Genomic DNA, 20385 nt, shown 5'->3' with positions numbered 1-20385 from the left:
CCCCAGCTTTCTTTTATGAAATGATGACGAACTTAGACTTTGCGATACACACTGCTACAAAGAATATTAATGTCATTTTGGATTGCATGCTACAGAACAAAAAACGAGATGAACAAACATTGTTTGCTTTTTTGGTGTCAGTCAACCTTTGGAGATTATGAAACATGTTCACAAATTAGAGCAAAAGTGCTGGTGATGAACAGTTGAAAAGGACGGAAAATCTGAGACTAATTCAAAAAGAGGCAAAACTTGGTGATGAAAGTATCTCCTTAGTGTTGGGGTAGGGAGTTTTATGTCGCAATCTGGACCCTCCCTGGATGCATAGTAAACAGCTCTGATGACAATTTCTTGAAATATCCTATAATTATTTAATAGCTAGTAATGACTGATCATTTATTACATGAGACAGGTCCTACGTTGGTGTTTTTCAAATATTATCATGCAAATCTAACATGCCCCAGGTGCTCTCTGCCAAAGTTGTTCAGACACTGGTCACAAGGCAGTCTCCAGGCAGAGCAACAAGCTCCAGCTTCCTTTTCTCTGAGAAACTGCCCCTGGCTCATACCTATCAAGTTAGTTGCTTCTCCTTTGTGGTCCCACCATCCTGATCCATTGGATCACAGTTATATTTATGGAGCTGTCTTCTCCACTAGACTATGAGTAGCTTTTCAGAAGCATAGGATGCTGTTTTTTATGCATAAATTAATAGACATAGTCATGGTTCCCTCTGGTTGGGTTGTTGCCACCTACCTGGTTTCTGGAGAAGGAAATGGCAACTCACTTAGTATTCTTGCCTGGAGAATCCCATGGACAGAGGAGCCTGGCACGCTCCACTGTTCACGGGCTCGCAAGAGTCAGACACGACTTAGCGACTAAACTATTCCTCCCTGGTTTACCTCCTTCCGTTCTCTTTCCCCAAACCCCAGACTGTTCTCAATGTAGCTGTAACTAACAACACTCAAACCTGAGTGGTTTAGCACAATTTTTCTCTTTCTTACTTACTTCACTCTGCATAAAAGGCTCTAGGTTCATCCACCTCATTACAACTGACTCAAATGCATTCCTTTTTATAGCCAAGTAATATTCCATCGTATATATGTACCATATCTTCTTTATCCATTTCTCTGTTGATGGACATTTTGGTGGCTTGCACGTCTTGGCTATTGTAAACAGTGCTACAAAAAACACTGGGGGTGCATGTATCCTATTTGATCCTCCTTTTCTCTGGATATATGCCGAGGAGTAGGATTGCAGGGTCATATGGTAGCTCCATTTTTATTTATTCAGGAATCTCCATACTGTTCTAAAAGGGGAGAAGTTTTAAGGGCCTTTGGTTTGCCAAACTGCTGGAAATGGAAGTCTGAATGCTCACTGCTTGCAAAATGTGGTCTGTGCACCAGCAGCATCTGCTTGGGGGAGGGGTTTGACATCAGTGGGGAGCTTGTTAGAACTGTTGATTTCGGGTTGTCATTGTTCAGTTGCCCAGATGTGTCCGATGCTTTTGCAATCCCATGGGCTGCAGCATGCCAAGCTTCTCTGTCACTCACCATCTCCTGAAGTTTGATTTCGCGTACCACACCGGATCTTCTGAATTGCACTCTGTAGTGTAACAAGATCCCCAGGTCATTTTTATGCACAATAAAGTTCGAGAAACCCTGGTTTCAATGATCTCGTAAGGACCTCATATTTCATTTTCACAGATGTGTTCTTTCAGGATAACCTAGAAGAGATTTTAAAATAATTATGTATCATTGAGAAATACACAGATCCCAAAGCTAAAGAGATGGGAATACCAGACCACCTGACCTGCCTCTTGAGAAATCTGTATGCAGGTCAGGAAGCAACAGTTAGAACTGGACATGGAACAACAGACTGCTTCCAAATAGGAAAAGGAGTACATCAAGGCTGTATATTGTCACCCTGCTTATTTAACTTATATGCAGAAAACGCTGGACTGGAAGAAACACAAGCTGGAATCAAGATTGCCGGGAGAAATATCAATAACCTCAGATATGCAGATGACACCACCCTTATGGCAGAAAGTGAAGAGGAGCTAAAAAGCCTCTTGATGAAAGTGAAAGAGGAGAGTGAAAAAGTTGGCTTAAAGCTCAACATTCAGAAAACGAAGATCATGGCATCTGGTCCCATCACTTCATGGGAAATAGATGGGGAAACAGTGGAAACAGTGTCAGACTTTATTTTTTTGGGCTCCAAAATCACTGCAGATGGTGACTTCACCCGTGAAATTAAGACTCTTACTCCTTGGAAGGAAAGTTATGACCAACCTAGATAGCATATTCAAAAGCAGAGACATTACTTTGCCGACTAAGGTCCGTCTAGTCAAGGCTATGGTTTTTCCTGTGGTCATGTATGGATGTGAGAGTTGGACTGTGAAGAAGGCTGAGCACCAAAGAATTGATGCTTTTGAACTGTGGTGTTGGAGAAGACTCTTGAGAGTCCCTTGGACTGCAAGGAGATCTAACCAGTCCATTCTGAAGGAGATCAACCCTGGGATTTCTTTGGAAGGAATGATGCTAAAGCTGAAGCTCCAGTACTTTGGCCACCTCATGCGAAGAGTTGACTCATTGGAAAAGACTCTGATGCTGGGAGGGATTGGGGGCAGGAGGAGAAGAGGACAGAGGATGGATGGATGGCATCACGGACTCAATGGACGTGAGTCTGAGTGAACTCTGGGAGTTGGTGATGGACAGGGAGGCCTGGCGTGCTGCAATTCATGGGGTTGCAAAGAGTCGGACACGACTGAGCGACTGAACTGAACTGAAAGCTAACCTAACAAGAAATGATGCAGTAAGAGATTATTATTAAAACATGGATAATGCTTAAATTATAAATATTTGGATATTGTACTGTCACTTATATGCAACTCTTCAAAACTGCCTGGAATTATATTTCATTTCCAGCACCTACTAGTATGATCCTCAACAAAAAGGATGGCTTTCTTCCTACAGTTTTGGTGAAACAAAGATGGGGTTACCCCCTCAAGTTAAAGTAGATAGATGTATCTTCCACCACACCTTAAACACCATCCCTCCCCATTTCATGCAGCATCTTCAACCTTGACCTGATGTGCCTCCTTCGATAAAGGTATGACTGCCTCTCTCCAGGAGTTGATGCAGTAAGAATTCACACAATTCTAGGTCCACTCTGGTGGGGATTAAAAAAAAACAAAAACAAAAAACGACAAACAGCCTTTGGTAAGTGTGTGAGACTATCGTACCAAAATAAAGCATCACAAATTGGGTGGCTTAGAACAAGGAAATTTATTCTCTCATGGTTCTGGAGACTAGAAATCCAATTAAGGCATCAGCAGGGCCATGCTATCTCCAAAGATTCAAGGAAGAATCCTTTATTTCATCAAGCTTCCGGTGGTTGCCAGCAAGCCTTGGTGTTCCTTGACTTGCAGATGTTTCATTCCAATCTCAGGCCTTCTTGCTGTGTGTCTCTGACTGTGTCTCATCTCTTCTCATAAGAACACTGGTCATATTGGTCCAGTATGACCTCACTGAAACTTGACATGACATCTGCAAAGACCCTATTTGCAAATAAGGTCACATTCACAGATACTGGAGTCAGGACTTCAGTATGTCTTGAAAAGTGAAACTGAAAGTTGCTCGGTCATGTCCAACTCTTTGTGACCCCACAGCTCGGTCGTGTCCAACTCTTTGGGATCCCATGGACTATACAGTCCGTGGAATTCTCTAGGCCAGAATACTGGAGTGGGCTGTCATGCCCTTCTCCAGGGCATCTTTGCAACCCGGGGATCGAACCCTGGTCTCCTGCATTGCAGGCAGATTCTTTACCAGCTGAGCCACAAGGAAAGCCCTATATGTCTTGGGGGGGTGGTGGGGAGGCGGGGGACACAAGTCAACCCAAAACAGGAAGGATGAAATTTCTGCTCAAATTTAAATGTAAATGCCCCATTTGTTAACTTCACCAGGAAGAAGAGGCTGTGCTCTGGGTCGCTGGGAAAATTAGCCTTCCTGGACTTAGTTCACATTACCATGCCTCCTTCTCTGCCAGAACTCGTTCTTGTTTAGATATTGTCCGTGACTACTGGCAGTATCTTACAGTTCAGCCCCTGCTTCCTCAATGAAAATCTGCCAATTCTAGAACATAATGAGTCAGTAAGCATTTCTAGGACTGGTAGAAATGGATACTCTTCACTTTCCAGATACATGCTCTTTTCTGTGTTCATCCATTTCTTAAACAGAACAAAGCAAAAAAAAAAAAAAAAGAAAGAAAGAAAAAAGAAAAGAAAAGAAAGCCGCCCAACATTGTGCTTTTCTGTTGTTTTTAATTGAATAAAATCCATTATTTGCATTCTCTGGAAGTAGATGTGATTTAGAGAGCCAAGGCAACTCAGGAGGGTAAAGGTCTGTGCTATCTGGAAACTTCTTCAGGTGTCAGAAGCTCAAAGGGAAAACAACGTTTCTCAGACCAGGTTCTAACAGTAAGAAGTAAGAAGTGAACTGACCTATCCCATGCAGCTCAGCGGTACAAACCGGGGATGTGAATGGTGAAACCAGACACCGCAGGCTCCCGCGTGAAGCTGCGTCTTCTGCCTCTGGGGTCACCCAGGGCTCCCCTGGAACACGAGCAGCCTGGTTAATATCTAGGCTTTACGCAGCAGAGGAAATAGATTACTGTGTAGTTGCTCTTATTATTTGCTCGTTATTGTTTTGTCTTCCGGCTTGGCAGGCTCACGTGTAGTGCTACATCCCGCGTCTCAAGACACAGGGAGAACAATCCGATCCGGCAAAAACATTTATTGAGTGCCAACTGCATGCCGAAAACTCCAGACTTTATTATGGGCCAGACCTGCCCATTAAGTCCTGAACGGTGGTGTTTTGCTTTCTACCCTAGATTGGCAGTTTTCCCTCTTTTAAGATTCTGCTTTGGGCCGGTGTTTGGCTTTCGAGCAGGGTGGGAGGCCACTGGCGACCTCTTTCACTGGCTGACAACGGCTAGGAGGCCTCCAAACGCTGAGGCCAACACCTGCGCGGGAGGGATTTCTCTGAGGGCTGGGGCCACACCGCCCCCACGCGCGCAGGTGAGGAGCTGTCCATCAGGCACGCGATGGGCGTGGCCTGCGCATATCAACCAATCAGCACAGGCTCCCTTAAGCCAAACTCCCGCCTCCAAACCCAAACTAGTGAGCATGCGCCGTGGGCGCTACGCAAATTCCTCCTTCCCCTCTAGCCCTCACCTCTGGAGGGTCAGTTAGGGTGCTCCACGTTTCCTCAGAAATAAGAGAAGAGGTGGGGAGCCCCTTAGGAATGGGGAAGCCGGAACAGCGGGTGTGAGGAAGCTCCTCAGAGCCGCGGCTGTCGCTCGCGGCCGCCAGCTCCCGGGGTCACGTTGGGCTCGCAGGCCGGCGCTCCTGGGTTTTCCCGGGCTCGGCGCCCAGCGGTTCGGCCGGGCCGCGGAGAGGAGAGGGGGGCGGCCGACGGCTCTCGCCGTGTCACTTCAGCCCCTGGGCAGGTTGCAGCCCTCCGTTTACAGAGGAGCGGGGCGAGGCTCAGAAGTTTTGACGGTGACGCAGCAGCTGGTCCCGGCCGGCCAGGGTCTGCGTGACTCATCGCGGACCCCTCCCTTGGGCTCGCCGAGGCGTCCACGCTTCGCGCGACGCCTCTGGGGGTCGAAAGGGTTTTGGGAGGCGGAGAAGCGTCCCTGCCAAGTGCGTGCGGCTCTCGCCGGCTCCTGGGCCCCGGGGCGCTCCGTCCCGCTCCGCCCGGCCGGCGCTGCCAACCGCCCTGTGTTCTCCCGAGGGCCGCTCACAGGCCGCTTTTCTGAAACTTCCGTCCCCCCATCAGCGGCCCCAGGGGGGCGTGGTGCCACCCTCTCCCGACCCCTGCCTGTCCCCGCGATGCTGGGGCTCCGCCAGCCGGGAGCCGGGGGTCCCCGCGTACAGGTGCGGGCCCCCGGGAAGACTTGGCGCCACAGCCCCGGGGTCGCGCGCCCTCCTGGCGGCGTACACGGCCTGGCCTGGGGTCTTCGGACGTGCGGCCTCGAGGAGTAATCGGACCGGGGAGGAGGCGCCCCCACCCCTTCTTACTCCCCGCCCCTCGGGGTCCCCACCTGCCCCGCCAGGGATCCAGGCCGGCGCGCAGCCCGCGCCCCGCGGCACCCGCCGCCGGACAGGCGGGGGCCCGTAGTCCCGCCGCGTCGGCCCCTCCTCCGCCCGCCCCGCCCCGCCCCGCGCCGCGCCGGACACCCCGCCCCAAGGAGGCGGCCCGGCGATCTGCCGCCGAGCGAGGCTGGTGGCATGGGGGAGCCGCCGCCGCTGCCACACGCACGGTCTTTCCTAGCGAGTCCGGGCGCCGCTCAGAGCTCTAGCGACCCAGACGCCTAGGGACGGGGGGGCGGCTCGGGGCGTGACATCCAGCGGAGGGCGCGGCCCGGGCTGCGCCTCCCGGACGCGCGGCGAGCCGCGGGGCGGTGGGGGCAGCGGGCGGGCGGCGGCGCCGGGAGAGCTGCCGGCGGGCCGGGCCGAGCGCCCAGGGCGCACCTGGCGGCGGCGCGGCCCGGGGACTGCGGGAGCAGGCGCGGCGGCGGCGGCAAGGATGTCGCAGCCGCCGCTGCTCCCCGCCTCGGCGGAGACTCGGAAGTTCACCCGGGGGCTGAGTAAGCCCGGCACGGCGGCCGAGCTGCGGCAGAGCGTGTCGGAGGTGGTGCGCGGCTCGGTGCTCCTGGTGAGTGTGGGACCGCGGAGGGAGGCGGGAGGGCGGGCGGCCACCCCTTTCGCGCTCCTCTAAGTCGATCCGGCAGAGGCAGAGCCACCGACCCTCTTGGGACTTGCAGGATTAAGAGGTGGTGGAGGACGCGGGTGTCGGACAGGGGAGAAGGGAAGATACTGGAGGGGGCACCAACTCCACCCTGCGCCCGTGGGTCCTCTACCTGCTGCTGCCCACCTCCCTCCTGGGAAATTCCCTGGGAGGGAAATCGCCATCTCCTTCATTTCAACCCCCCCCCCACCCCCCCACCCCCCCACCCCTGCCAAGTTTACCAACTGAGAATTTATTCTCTTCTTTCCCCCATCCCTCCCACCCCACCCTTCTCCTCCTCCCTTATTCCGGGGGTTAAGGGCGGGGGGCTTGACACCTGTGGCCTGGAGGGGCGCAGGGGAATGGATGTGGGAGCTTCCTTTTCCAGTCCGACACCCAGGGTGGGATACGGCCCCGCGGACCCCCTTTGGGTGGGCTGAGCCCCAGAAGGGCAGGGGTTCCGCAATCTCTCTTCCACTCCCTCCCCCTAGCCGGCATCCTGAGATTTGAGCGCTTCTTACGAAAGGTTAAGAGGCTTGCTAGGAATCGCTGGTGACTTCCGCAAGGGTGCAAATGACTGCAATTTGGGGGATTCGTAGCAGGCTGCCTCAGGGATTAATCTGGTCCTAGCAGAAAGTCTTTTGAACATAGGCCTCTGAGTGTGAGGAAGATGAAGTTTTAAATCAACTTTTCAACTGCTCGGGCTGGGTCCTGCTGTGTTTGGAAACGCAGTACGCCCTGGTCGCTTGGACAGTGCGAGAGAGGAGCGATGTCTGAGCAGCAGCGTGCCCTCATGGGTAGCTGGACACTTTCAGCAGCTCCTTGCACCGGGCGCTGGCGTTTGTTTTCTTGAAAGGGGCTTGTTTGTGGGTGAGTGACTTGTGCTTGTTGGGCCTTGGAAGTGATTCTTAGGGCTTCGTGGGGTTGTGTGTGGGGTATTGTCTTGGTGGAGTGCTGGGTCCCTTAACACAGGGCCTGGCTTATCCTTTTGGTGGCAGATAGATGCCCTTTCTGGCCAGACACAGAAGGACATGAATGATGTTTGTCGAGAATGGAGATGAAGCTTCACTGATTTCCATAGCTAGTTGGCTCAGTTTTATTTTTCTCTCGATGGCTCTGACAGCTCTCTCTAGATTCCTTAAACTGCAATCTGTTCAGTAATAAGGAATTTTTGTATTTCTGTTTTTGCTGAAGTTGATCATTTGATGATAAGGAGTAAAGCGGGAATTGATAATGACCAAAACCTGGGATCTCTTCCTGCCTTTCATTGCTTTGGCCTAAGTAGTATATCCTGCATCTTCCTGACTTTTGCCAACGTGTGTATGTTAAGGATAAAACCCACAAACATCTGTGGCATCCTGTTCTGTTATGAAAGTAAACTTAGTTCTTTTAACTGAGGGCACTAATAATATCCCACTATTATAAATATGAATCAAAAGAAGAATAAATAAAATCATGAATTCCATACTGCAGACAGACTTGGACTGAAAAGGAGGTTCTAATTTAACAAGCCATTAGGTCAAGTACAACACTGCTCACCACTGCTGTGCAGCAGTCCTTGAATTTTCAGCAGCCCTTCCCATAGGAGGCTGGCCTACTGATAGTGACCCAGGAGTACCCATTCCTGTGTGTGACATGCTGCTGCTTTGTTCTGTCTCACGGCATGTTAATGGTACATCTCTTTTTCCCTGGACACCCTGAAGCGTGAACAGTCAGACATTTGGCTGATGTCTCAACCCTTTAGTGATGTCTACCTTCAACCGCTTGTCTGATGAAACAAGTCAAGTGGCCCCCCTTGGGCCTTTGAAAGGCTCCTGGGCTAAAAGGGAAATGCATTGCTGTGGTTCTGCATTGCAGATGGAGAGAATTTGGGATAACTTACAGATACTAAAAACTGCCCATCACCCTCACCCCCCTCACCTCCTCCTGGGTACTCTGCCACCACCTGCTGCTTCTTGCTGCTTCCGTGTCTGTCAGGAAGCCACAGCAGGTGCACCTGTCTCGGCTTAGTTCTAGGAAGGTCTGAGAAGGTACCCAGATCCTTTTGGGAGGCAGAGCAGCAACCAGCCCAGGGTTCAGCAGGTGCACCTGTCTCGGCTTAGTTCTAGGAAGGTCTAAGAAGGTACCCAGATCCTTTCGGGAGGCAGAGCAGCAACCAGCCCAGGGTTTGAAATCCCAGGGTCCACTGATCCAGCCTGGATGGAGGTAATACTCTGCTCTATCTGGCAGCCTGAGTCAGTGCTAATAGCATAGTAAACACACAATAAATGTTTCTTACCTAGCTGGCTAATATAGCAATTCTGTAGATTGACTGCAAGAAAAACAGACAAGACTATGGACTTAACTAGCTCTTCTCAAGCTTCTAGTACTGCTGAATGGCTATGACATCAGAAACAACAGAATTATATAATTCAGTGGGTGATAAAGGCTGCCATTAAAAAAAAGTAACGTGCACTCAGATTTTTTTTTTTGTTTGATAGGTTCACTTTTTATAGGCTCAGGTTTGTGGGCCTTTAAAGATGATATTAATTTGTAAACCTTGAAAAAAATGCAAAAAAGTGGAGAGAATATCATAATGAACCTTCATAATCCATCAACCAGATTCAATAATTATCAAGATTTTGCTAAACTTGCTTTAACTGTCCCGCTTTCCCCCTCCATTTTTGTGTGATTGCAGGTTCTATGGTGCCCGTCATTCATCCGTATAATACCCAGTTGTTGTTTAGTTGCTAAGTCATATTATTAAAAATAGGTATATTTTCCCGCATAACTGTAATGCCATTATGTCAAAGTTAGCAATAATCTGTTGAAATACTCTTCAGACTTCCCAGTTTGCTTCAGAAACAGCTTTGAATGGTGGTAGTTTGTTCTCATCAGGATCCTAAAAAGTTTTGCTGGCCGTTTCAAATATGGTTTGTTCTTTCATGAGCTTTAGAATTAGTAATGATGGAGCGAACCCTCCCGGGAATTGGGAGTCCTGGGTTTTAATCTGGGAGGTTTGATAGTGCAGAGCGTGGACTCTGAAGTCAGAACACCAGGGCTGTAATTCCAGCTCTGCCCTGAACCACCTGTGTGCAGTCTTAGGCACATAATTCAGCCTTGGTGAACTTCCTCACCTGTAGTGCAGCAGAGATAGAATTTATACTTACTTTCCATGGTTGTTGAGAGGATTTAGTGAGCAATATGGGTAAAGCTCTTAAACGGTGCCTGGTCAATATCCTACCAGTACCTAAGTCACCCTGGGTTGGTCCCTTAATTTTGCTGCACCTCAGGGCTCCTGTTCTTGTAAATGAGAAGCTGTCCTAGATTGCTCTAGAGTCCCTTTCCTGACCATCTGGCTTCAATTCAAAGATACTCTTATAGGAGTTGTTGTCATCGTTCAGGCACTAAATTGTGTCCGACTTTTTTATAAGAGCAGTAGAGGTGCTGCTACTTGTAATGTTCCTAACTGTGGACGATGTCATTTATGATTTGAGGTAGTAAAAGAAGAATCCTCACAGTTCCAGAATTAGCTTTCCTTGATTGAGTGCAGTCAGGAGGGCAGCACGTTCAGATCATAGGCAAGCTCAGGAGAAAAACTAGAAATAATTCCCTGAGCAGTGTTGAGTAGTGATTGGACCTTTCACATGTATTAAAGATAGCATTGTAATGGCCTAGATCTAAGGAAGTATACCACCCAGGGCCTAAAAATATCCTTTCTCTGAAAGATCTGTGTGAATATTGGGACGGGGCCCTTCACGTGGGTTTGGCAGCTCCACGTGCTTGGGTATCGCTGCCCAAGTCACCTGGCCTCCTTGCCGATCTTATCTCAGCGTGCCCAGCTTGAGACCCTCCTTCGCCATCAAGTCCCTGCTGGTGACACCATTCCACAGGCATCCGAGAGCCCTGCAGTGTGAGATGAAGTAAAACCAAGTCAGGCCGGCACCACAGTTCCCTTTGTGTAACTGGAGGGGGACGGACAGGCATGATAATCTCCGGAGTGCTGCCCTGGGACCCTTCTCACCCTCCCAGTTCAGTATGATCCTAGGTAACCTGAGACCCGAGGGGTGGTATTCTTTGAAATCCCCAGATAACGTAAAACCTCATTTTGGCTATAATTTTAAATCAGATAGGATAGTAAATCGGTAACTGGACTGGCCGGGGCTTCACCTCACCGTCTTTCTCCACCCTCTGGTGGAGTCCCAACAACAGAAATGTCCCAGCATACAGGAAGCAGGGTGAAGGCCCATCTCCAACTCGATAATCAACAACAGGTGTGTGTTTCTTTGGTTTCTGGTCTATTTGAATATTGGGAGATAGGAGGGCATTCGTAATGCCTTGAGTTTGAAAAGGGAGGAGTGGAGCTGTGAAACCTTTATCCACGTTTGTCGAGGGCCTGCTCTGCGCCAGGACTTTTTGCTGGGTGCTGAGGATCTGCTGCTGTTTAGAGCAGGCTCTTGCCTTGAAGGGTTTATGATCTCAATTCTCAACAGGTGGACAGGTCAGTCTTCAACATAGGATAGCAGTAGGCAGAAACCCATCGAAGACATGTGAAAGAACACATACTAAGAAGGAGCAGAGAAAGATGAAGTAACAGAGAATTGATACACTCGGGAGAGGGCTTGTGAGGAACTGAACGGGACCTGGGAGGTGCCGAGACCAGGGAGACTTTTCTCCCAGAAAGGAATGAGAGGCAGAGACCGAGCACATCCTTCAAAGGCCTGGCTAGGCCAAGTGGGAGCAGAGCAGCTTGGGCAGGGAAGGGCAAGGTTTAAGAGGAAGGGAGAGAAGTTTTAAGAAATACAGTTGCTAATTTGGAGGATAGTTTCAAGGACTGGCTGAGAACAGATCATAAAATAGACATTTTTTCTTCTTGTCTTTTTGAAACCTATTTTAGGAAAGAGGTTCAAACCAGTCCCTGAACATCCTCTTCTTAGAGATCTTTCCCTCTGCGTAATCTTAGGGGTAAATAATATGACAGTTTTGTGTCACACAGTCCTAAGGACCCAAAGTGAAGTCTTTGGCATAGAACAAAAACGGGCCTCTGTGTGTGTCAACTTTTAGGGTACGTGTGAGCAGTAAGTCAAACCTGGTGGATACATCATTGAGTAAATGATGTCATAAAAAAGTATTGACCCCACCTTGTATCACATACTGCAATAAGTGATAACTACATGTAGGAGACATACGTAAAATAAGTCAAAGAAACAGCATAAAACATGGATAAATAATCATGTAAGGGTAGAGAGGGATTTCTTTAAAGAACGAAAGTAAAGGACAAAACCAGTTTGGCCTGGGCTTGGGAGGTGAACCCAGGGCCTTGCCGTTGATGAGCTGAGGACTTTGATCAGATTTCTTCACTAAGTCTCAGTTTACTCATCTGAGAATTGGGATTGTTGGGTATTATTATCTCAAGGAGTTCTTAAAAGAAAGATTAAAAGATTTAATGTATGTAAAGATACTTAATAGTAAGTGCTTAACAAAGGTAAGCTCATATTGTAATAAAAGATTGCTCATCTTGACTAAATAAATCTGGAGACAGCACTTACTAAGCACTTACTGTATCCTAGGATATGTATCAGGGCTTTACACATGGGAGGTCAAGTCATTTCAAGGTCAGAGGCTGTAAGTGGGGGAATCTGTGTCTTGAACCTGGGGACTGTGGCTTAAGACCATGTGTCCCTGCTTGCCACCCTGCCTCCTGCCTCCTCAGGCAAACACTCAAACCTACGTTCTCTGTGTCACAAGCAGCATAAATTTAAAAGCCAATCATAAGCTTAGAAACAGTATTTGTCCTCTTCTGTATATCTATATCTCAGTCATGGTGTTAAGTTTTAAAAAAATTTAATGAGATCTCTTAGGAGTCAATTAAAAAAAGAAAAATATGTTGGAAGAAAAATAGGAAAGGATATTCATAGGTAGTTCCTCAAAAAAGGAATACAGTTAACCAATAAAGAACAGTAAAAAAAAAAAAAGTTCCGCCCTGCTAATGATTCCTGAAACACTAATTAAAACAGGATGCTATCTTTGCCCGATAAATTTGCAAAGATAGAGAAGGTTTTGCAAGGATGGGGCGAGCTGGGCACTTTTGTTTGCAGGGTCACCTCATCTCATAGTTCCATTCACATGGCATTTTATGGGAATTGTGTCTCCTGGGTTTTATAACATGATGAATGGTATGACTACTTGAGCTGGGCTATATGTATCAAGAACTTTAACATGCTCCCATTCTTTGGGGCAGTCCTTAAACAACTGTATGAACTCCCCCTGAGGACTGGACTGAAATATACATAAATGACAGTGTCTGAAGTCACAGTGCTGAGGGTCAGGGCAAAAAATGTAAACCACCAACCCATTGCAAACTCTCTAAAGGTCTTAACAGTAGTCTAAATGAATTGTGGGGTTGGGTTGTTTATGATGCCATGAAGTTTAGTTTTAGAAGAATAATGACTTGAGAAAATTCTTCCCTGATCATGTCGGGAGGCAGTGAGGCCTGTGGTCAAGTTCGGGGGCCTGGGTTCTGTTACCGCTTTAATACTAACCATGGGGTGACCTTGGGTTGTGGCCCCGCAGCCTGGTTCTGCCCTTAGTGTGGGGCAGGGTCTCAGTCCTCACCCCTTCAGCTTGTCACCCACACTCAGCACCCCTTCCTCCCCTCCTGTGGTTCTCCTCCGGCTCCTCCGTCCCCTCGTTCCTCACCACCGTTCCTAAAGAGTCCCTTGTCTTCCTTCGGTTCATAACAATTTATCGCTTCCCTTGACTCTGCAAGGAGCTGGGTTCCTTCGTTGCAGTTTGCAAATCTTTATCTCAGTTTTGATTTTTTCCCCCCTCAGCTCAGAGCTGCTTTTCTGCTAACTTGCCTGACATATGTACTCAGCTGTCTTACCAGTCCCTTACGTTTGGCACCTGTGAAATCATAAACTGTCACCTTTCGTCCCAAACCAGCTGTCTTTCTTGCATACTTGTTTTCTTTAGTGAGAGGCGCCATTGCATGGTCACCAGCTCTGAAACCTCTGATTCCTCCTTTGTCTCTTCTGCTCACCTCCTTTGCCTTCCTCATCCTGTCGCCACAGCATCTGTCACGTTTTATTTCTGCATCAGTCAGAATGGGCTAATGACTCCCCTGTCTCAGCGGTCTGAAATGGAAAGGCTTGTTTCTCCCTCACGCGGCCCTTCCGCTGCGAGTGGCTGAGGACCACGTTGTCCACATCCTGGGATCTGGGTTGATGAGATGGCCCCTGCCTTGAAAGAGGTGGGTTTTCTTGTGCCAGGAAAACATGTGGGGTCTCCCTCATAGGTTCCTGGGTTTCCACCCATCCCTTTTGCTTATCTTGGCCACACTCCCAGCTGCAGAGGGCAGGGAAGCCCAGTCCTGCCTGTGGGCCTTTGGAGAGCGGAAGTCTGTGGTGAGTCTCGCTGCGGGCTGCTGCCTGCCAACCCGTTCTCCAGCTCCTGCCTGTCCTCTGGCCCCTGCAGGTTAACACCCTTCCTCTCTGGTCTCTGCTTCCACTCTTACTCCATCCCTAGGACTGCAGTTCTGAATCCTTAACGCACCAGTTGGAATAGGAAATGGCAACTCACTCCACTATTCTTACCTGGAAAATTCCATGGACAGAGGAGCCTGGTGGGCTACAGTCCATGGGGGTCACAAAAGAGTCGAACGCAACTGAGCGTGCTGCACACCACACCGGTCCCCTCAGTGCCTCCTGCTGCCCTGGGAATAGGAGCCTCTTCCCTGAACTATAAGGCACTCTCCTTACTAGGCACCACCCGTGCATTGCTCACCAGCCCGGCTTTTCCATCTTCTGGATGCCAGACTCTCTCGTACCCCACGGCCTTGGCGGGAGCTCTTGCCTCCAGGCGGACAGAAATCACCACCCTGCCTCCCTCCTCACCACCAGGCCACCCGCCTGGGTCTTTGGAATTGTGCTTGCAGGTCCTTTCCTCTCAGAGGCCTTGCCTATCCACCCAGACTGTTGTTTTCCTTTGTACCCTTAACACAATTTATATATGGACGTGTATATACGTTTGTGTCATCTGTTTCCCTCCCTGGCCTGTTGGTTCATTATGGTTTCCCCAGTACCTGGCAATTAGCAGGGGCTCAATAGACATATATTTTTAAAATTTTTATTGAAATGTAGTTTATTTACAATGTTGTATTAGTTTCAGGTGCACAGCAAAGTAATTCAGTTATGCATATATATATAAATACTTTTGGCATCACCAGCTCAACAGACATGAATTTGAGCAAACTCTGGGAAATAGTGAAGGACAGGGAAGCCTGGAGTGCTGCAGTCCATGGGGTTGCAGACTTGGACATGATTGAGTGACTAAACAGCAATAACTGTATATTTTGATGAATGAAAGATTCCTGAAGTTTCTACATCTGACATGTTTTGTTTTAAAATCTTTTTTTGATTCCCCACTGCCCCTAATTTGTCTCTCTCCCCTGCAACCCATTTCTATTTATTTCATTCCAGCCTATCTCCCTCCGCCAGATTAATTTTCCTAATGTACAGGATGTGTTGTTTCATTAGTTTCTCATTGCCGCCTGATAGATTTGATAATGTTCATGTAAGTAAGAATGCATCATTTTGGGGCTGGCCCTTTGTCTGCTTTCAGTTCAGTTCAGTTCAGTTCAGTTCAGTCGCTCAGTCGTGTCCGACTCTTTGCAACCCCATGAATCGCAGCACGCCAGGCCTCCCTGTCCATCACCATCTCCCGGAGTTCACTCAGACTCACGTCCATCGAGTCCGTGATGCCATCCAGCCATCTCATCCTCAGTCGTCCCCTTCTCCTCCTGCCCCCAATCCCTCCCAGCATCAGAGTCTTTTCCAATGAGTCAACTCTTCGCATGAGGTGGCCAAAGTACTGGAGTTTCAGCTTTAGCATCATTCCTTCCAAAGAAATCCCAAGGTTGATCTCCTTCAGAATGGACTGGTTGGATCTTCTTGCAGTCCAAGGGACTCTCAAGAGTCTTCTCCAACACCACAGTTCAAAAGCATCAATTCTTGGGCGCTCAGCCTTCTTCACAGTCCAACTCTCACATCCATACATGACCACAGGAAAAACCATAGCCTTGACTAGATGGACCTTAGTCGGCAAAGTAATGTCTCTGCTTTTGAATATGCTATCTAGGTTGCTCATAACTTTAGTTTAGGAAAAAGCGGTTGGCAGTGCACCTGTATGACCTTTGCATAAATTTTGAGAGTGGCTACGCATTTTAATTTCATCGTAAGTTGGTGATGGACAGGGAAGCCTGGCGTGCTGCAGTCCATGGGGTCGCAAAGAGTCGGGCATGACTGAGCAACTGAACTGACCGGAACACATTTTAATACAAATAAGGTTAATTTCCTTTTTTTGGGCAGTTTGTTTTCACCAACTCTGTTGAACTCCAGTGTGTAAAACAACACAGTGATCTGATTCTTATGTTAGGTATTTGGTAACTCATTTATCTGACAGCAAAACAAAAACACAAAGAATAAAAATCTGGAAGTGTTTTTCTATCACTAGAATCAGTTCTGCAAATCATCAAGAGTACTTAGATGAGGAAGTTTTTTTCGGTTTCGTTTACATCTCTGTCACTTTTTCTTGAATGGACTCCTTTAACTCTTATCAGCAAGTAGAAGGCAAGGAGACTTATAGTCTGATCAGGACTCTAATGCCAAATGGTTTGTTGGAATCTCCCTTTTCCCCATTTCTTTGAAGTTGGCAGGAATAAATCTAGTTAAGATAGTGCTTGGGTATGTCTGCTTAGGAAGGCTGGTTGGGTCAGTGCATGTGTTAGAGACATGCCCACTTAATTTATTGTAGATTAACATTTGTTGAATGTTAATCTGAAACTGAATCTGAAAGCAAATGTCAGTGAACTGCCTACGGTCTCCATTGGCCATGAGAAGTTTATTCTCAAACTCTTTTTGTATTTACAGATTCACATACTGTTTTCATAGAGAAAATATACATTCTGTCATATAGATTAAGGAAAGTTCTTTACCAAGAAAAGTTAAAAAAAATATAAATAGTGTATATAGGTTGTTCACTTTTTTAAGTATAAACACTGTTTTGTTGATGAAGAAGTTTTATGGTATGTGCTAAGTCACTTCAGTTGTGTTCAACTCTTTGTGACCACATGGACTGTAGCTCACCAGGCTCCTCTGTCCATGGGATTTTCCAGGCCAGAATACTGAAGTGGGTAGCTGTTCCCTTCTCCAGGGGATCTTCTCGACCTAGTGATTGAACCCAGGTCTCCCACATTGCAGGCGGATTCTTTACCAGCTAAGCTACCGGGGAAGCCCAGGAATGCTGGAGTGGGTAGCTTATCCCTTCTCCAGTGAATCTTCCCAGCCCAGGAATCGAACTGGAGTCTCCTTCATTGAAGGCAGATTCTTTACCAGCTGAACTGCCAGGAAATACTGGAGTGGGTTGCCATGTCCTTCTCCAGGATATCTTACCAAACTAGGGAATGAACCCAGGTTTCCTGCATTGGCAGGAGGATTCTTTACTCTCTGAGCCACCAGGGAAGCCCATTAGGAAGGAGGACAGATGGAAACAAAAAGCAAAAATGATAAGATTAATCTAAAAAACTAAACTATGCTCTTATTTCAGGAATAAGTTAAATATCAGATGTTTAGTCTCTGAATTCTGGAATATAGAAAATACCCTGTTATACCCAAGTTCTGTTAATAGGGGAGTAATTCTGTGATAAGTGGTGATAGTATATATTGGATAAGAACCTGGGCTCAGGAGATCCTAAACCCGGCTCTTCAGAGAAAGCTCTGCTTTCTCAATCTCTTGACCCCAGGAATGGATATCATAATAACACTTTCTTTTAGATGTTTGTGGTGATTAAGTGAGAAGATGCATAAAAAACACTTAGAATAGGGTCTGGTGCACAGTGAATGCCCAATAGTACACACTTTTGTGATTCATGAGGGCATCCTAAAAAGAAATATCATATAACTCTTAATAGAGCTCCTTCAGGAGAATTTATAATGGGAAAATTATAATGTTGGGTGGAAAAGAAATAGTATGTGGAAACATTAATAGGTATGTCACAGTTGTGAAAGAAATAACCTGTGGGTAAGAGAAATTTTGAAAGAAAATGCATGAAAAGGGAATATGATTTGTTCTTTATATATTCTAAGGTTTCTTGTCTAGCTTTCATAAGTGAATAGATAATTATCAAGAAAAAAGTAATGAATATAGAAGGGAAATTTTGGTGCTTCGTTTAAGACACTCAAGTTAGTACTCTTTGAAAATTGTACCTCTTAACGTTTATATACGTGTGCACCTTAATGTAAAATGTGTTCCTGGAATAAGATATACACGTGCATCTTGGTAGCAGGAATATTGTCAACCAGTTAAGAGTTCTGTTTTGAATGTTCAAGGAGGAAGGAGACCCAGGTTAAATAATTAAATCTTGCATTTGGCAGTTTTATAAAATCCTTTCCAAAGAACATCTTGCTTGAGCCTCTGGAAAATCTAGTTAGATAGACAGGGATAGTGAGTTTTTGTGTTTTCTTTTTTTGGTTTTTTTTTTTTTTTAAATTTCTGTTTTGATGAGGAAACTGCAGACCAGAGAAATCAAGTGACTCACTTAAGGTCACCTGGCTGATGGCTGACAGTTTTTCTTGATAAGAGGGCAGGGACTGTCAGAAGATACCATTTTAAAATTTGAGTTTCTCAGAAAATTTTAAGTGGTTAACTCGAATCATTATGTACCTTTCTGGAAAGTACCATGAATTCTCTGGGTTGGTAGAAATCATACTGTTTTGGAGGTGAAAGGTAGTTTAGAGGTTGTCTTGTTCCAGCTTCCTAGTTTTATAGATGAGGAAGATAAGGTATGCTGTGGTTAATTGATTTGTCTGTGGTCATACAGTCTGTATTACAGATAGGAGTGAGATCCAGTTTATGGCTCTTGATCCAATGTATTTTCCACTGATCACAGGAAATAATTGAATTTACCTTGTTTGCTCTTGCATTTCATCAAATATCTTTACAGACCGTGGTAATCAGATAATATCAGCATATCAAACATCTATTTGTACCATGGATCTTTTTCCCATTTATATATTTCATTAGTCCTAAGCCAGTTTATGGGTGATTGACATTCACTTTTCCATAAGCCAAGAAATACATTCTTCATTTTGGTTTAAGGAATATTAGGACAGAGAGAAAGAAATAAAAAAGCCAGAATGACAAGATTCATCTAAAGAAGATCTCAATAGAAACTTATTGATGAAGGAAGAATTAATTTAGTAGTCAGATAATATTTTTAAGGGATATAAGATCGTAGTTCTATGTGTACTTTGGTTAAAATAATTATGTAGCTTGAGGGAAAAAACCCTTCCTGGACCTAGTAACCTAAAGTTCTTTAATGTAGAATAATAAACTCTGTTAATCTGGGTCATTTTACCTTTTGGGCTGCTTTCCCTTGGCTAAAATAAATATTCAGCTATAAATGGCAGTTTGTTCAAGTTATATCATTACAGAAAGAGTTTCGTTTGTAATACTGTTTGGAGAATTTATTTAATCTGTCATTCTAACATATTGCTGTTTTCTTAAGTAGAAAGCAGAGTTCCTATGGTGATAGCAGAGGTGCCATAATATTTATACTATATTACATTCATTTATAAACCATTACACTAGCTAGAATTTACAGGATATTTAATCTCTGAGGTTAACTTTTTTTTTCCTCTCCAGTCTTTTAATATGTTCATAGCCATTTAAAATGTTTTTTATTCTTGGAAGAAAACCTTCTGAGAGAATGTTGGTTATTTCTTTTCAAAAGAACAGAAATAACTATTTTATTATTATTATTTTTTGTGTGTGTGTGTAAGAATGTGTGTACTCTACTGATTTCTTTGGAGGTGATTTTGTGAAAAACCAATTAATATATGAAATTTTAATTTATCAGAAGCCAATTAATGTATCAGATTTGTTGTTCTTCAGTCCCTCAGTCCTATCCGCCTCTTTGTGACCCCATGGTCTGCAGCATGCCAGGCTCCTCTGTCTCCTCATAGCTTCATTGAGTCACACAAGCCCCTTCACCACAGCAAGACTGTGATCCATGCAGGGGGCTTAAAACTTGAAGCCACTTAAACCCGAGATGGGCTGAGATTCCTGACACAATGTGTTTCTCCAGTTACTGTATCAGGCGTACCTGCTGGAGACTGTCTAGGTGGGATGGTGGGGATGGTCTCCTTTGGTGGATATTGGGGAGAGGGGTCCATTTGAGGAAAGGGGTTTCAGAATAGCTTCCAGAATCTGAGAGAATCACAGATGTCCTCTCCCATAGCTTCAGTTGTTGGAAATGACCAGGAAGAGTCCTGATTTCTTTGCTTACCACTTGGTATCTTGGAGTCTTAAAGCAAGCCCCAACCACCTACCCCCATCCTCCCAGCATGTCCCAGTGAGCCCCACACTTCCTGTCAGGAGACCTGGATTCCCCCTGTGATGCCTGCCTCTTCATGGTCTTAACCCAGTGTCACCTGTGCAACGTGGGGGACACTGCAGTGGATTTAAGCTCCTTTCCGACCAGAGTTTTTGCTCTGGAGCCTGGCCTGGTGCTGCCCTGGAGCTCATTTCCATCAAAGGTGACCTTTGGGAGAGGAGGGGCAGA

At 46.4% G+C, this 20385-nt stretch overlaps 1 protein-coding gene and 1 long non-coding RNA gene across 4 annotated transcripts in view; one reads left to right on the top strand and one right to left on the bottom strand.

The window, feature by feature from the left end:
- Window positions 1–344: 344 nt before the first annotated feature.
- On the bottom strand, window positions 345–6209 carry LOC138446937 (uncharacterized). Its single transcript, XR_011259600.1, has 3 exons — window positions 5228–6209; window positions 4496–4606; window positions 345–1720 (listed from the first exon to the last, which is right to left on the bottom strand). It is a non-coding gene; the product is annotated as an uncharacterized lncRNA (long non-coding RNA).
- Window positions 6210–6459: 250 nt separating this feature from the next.
- The window catches only part of DOCK9 (dedicator of cytokinesis 9), a 288392-nt gene continuing 274466 nt past the window's right edge, over window positions 6460–20385 (top strand). For all 3 annotated transcript variants that reach the window (XM_069601936.1, XM_069601934.1, XM_069601930.1), the window contains exon 1: window positions 6460–6713. In XM_069601936.1, coding sequence (XP_069458037.1) covers window positions 6585–6713 — 129 coding nt within the window. In that variant the 5' untranslated portion in view covers window positions 6460–6584. The remainder of the gene's footprint in view (window positions 6714–20385) is intronic.

This window comes from Ovis canadensis, chromosome 10 (assembly GCF_042477335.2).
Source record: "Ovis canadensis isolate MfBH-ARS-UI-01 breed Bighorn chromosome 10, ARS-UI_OviCan_v2, whole genome shotgun sequence".
NCBI classification, from domain to species: Eukaryota; Metazoa; Chordata; class Mammalia; order Artiodactyla; family Bovidae; genus Ovis; species Ovis canadensis.
The sequence above is the reverse complement of the archived record's forward strand: the minus strand, read 5'-3'. Positions and strand labels throughout refer to the sequence as shown.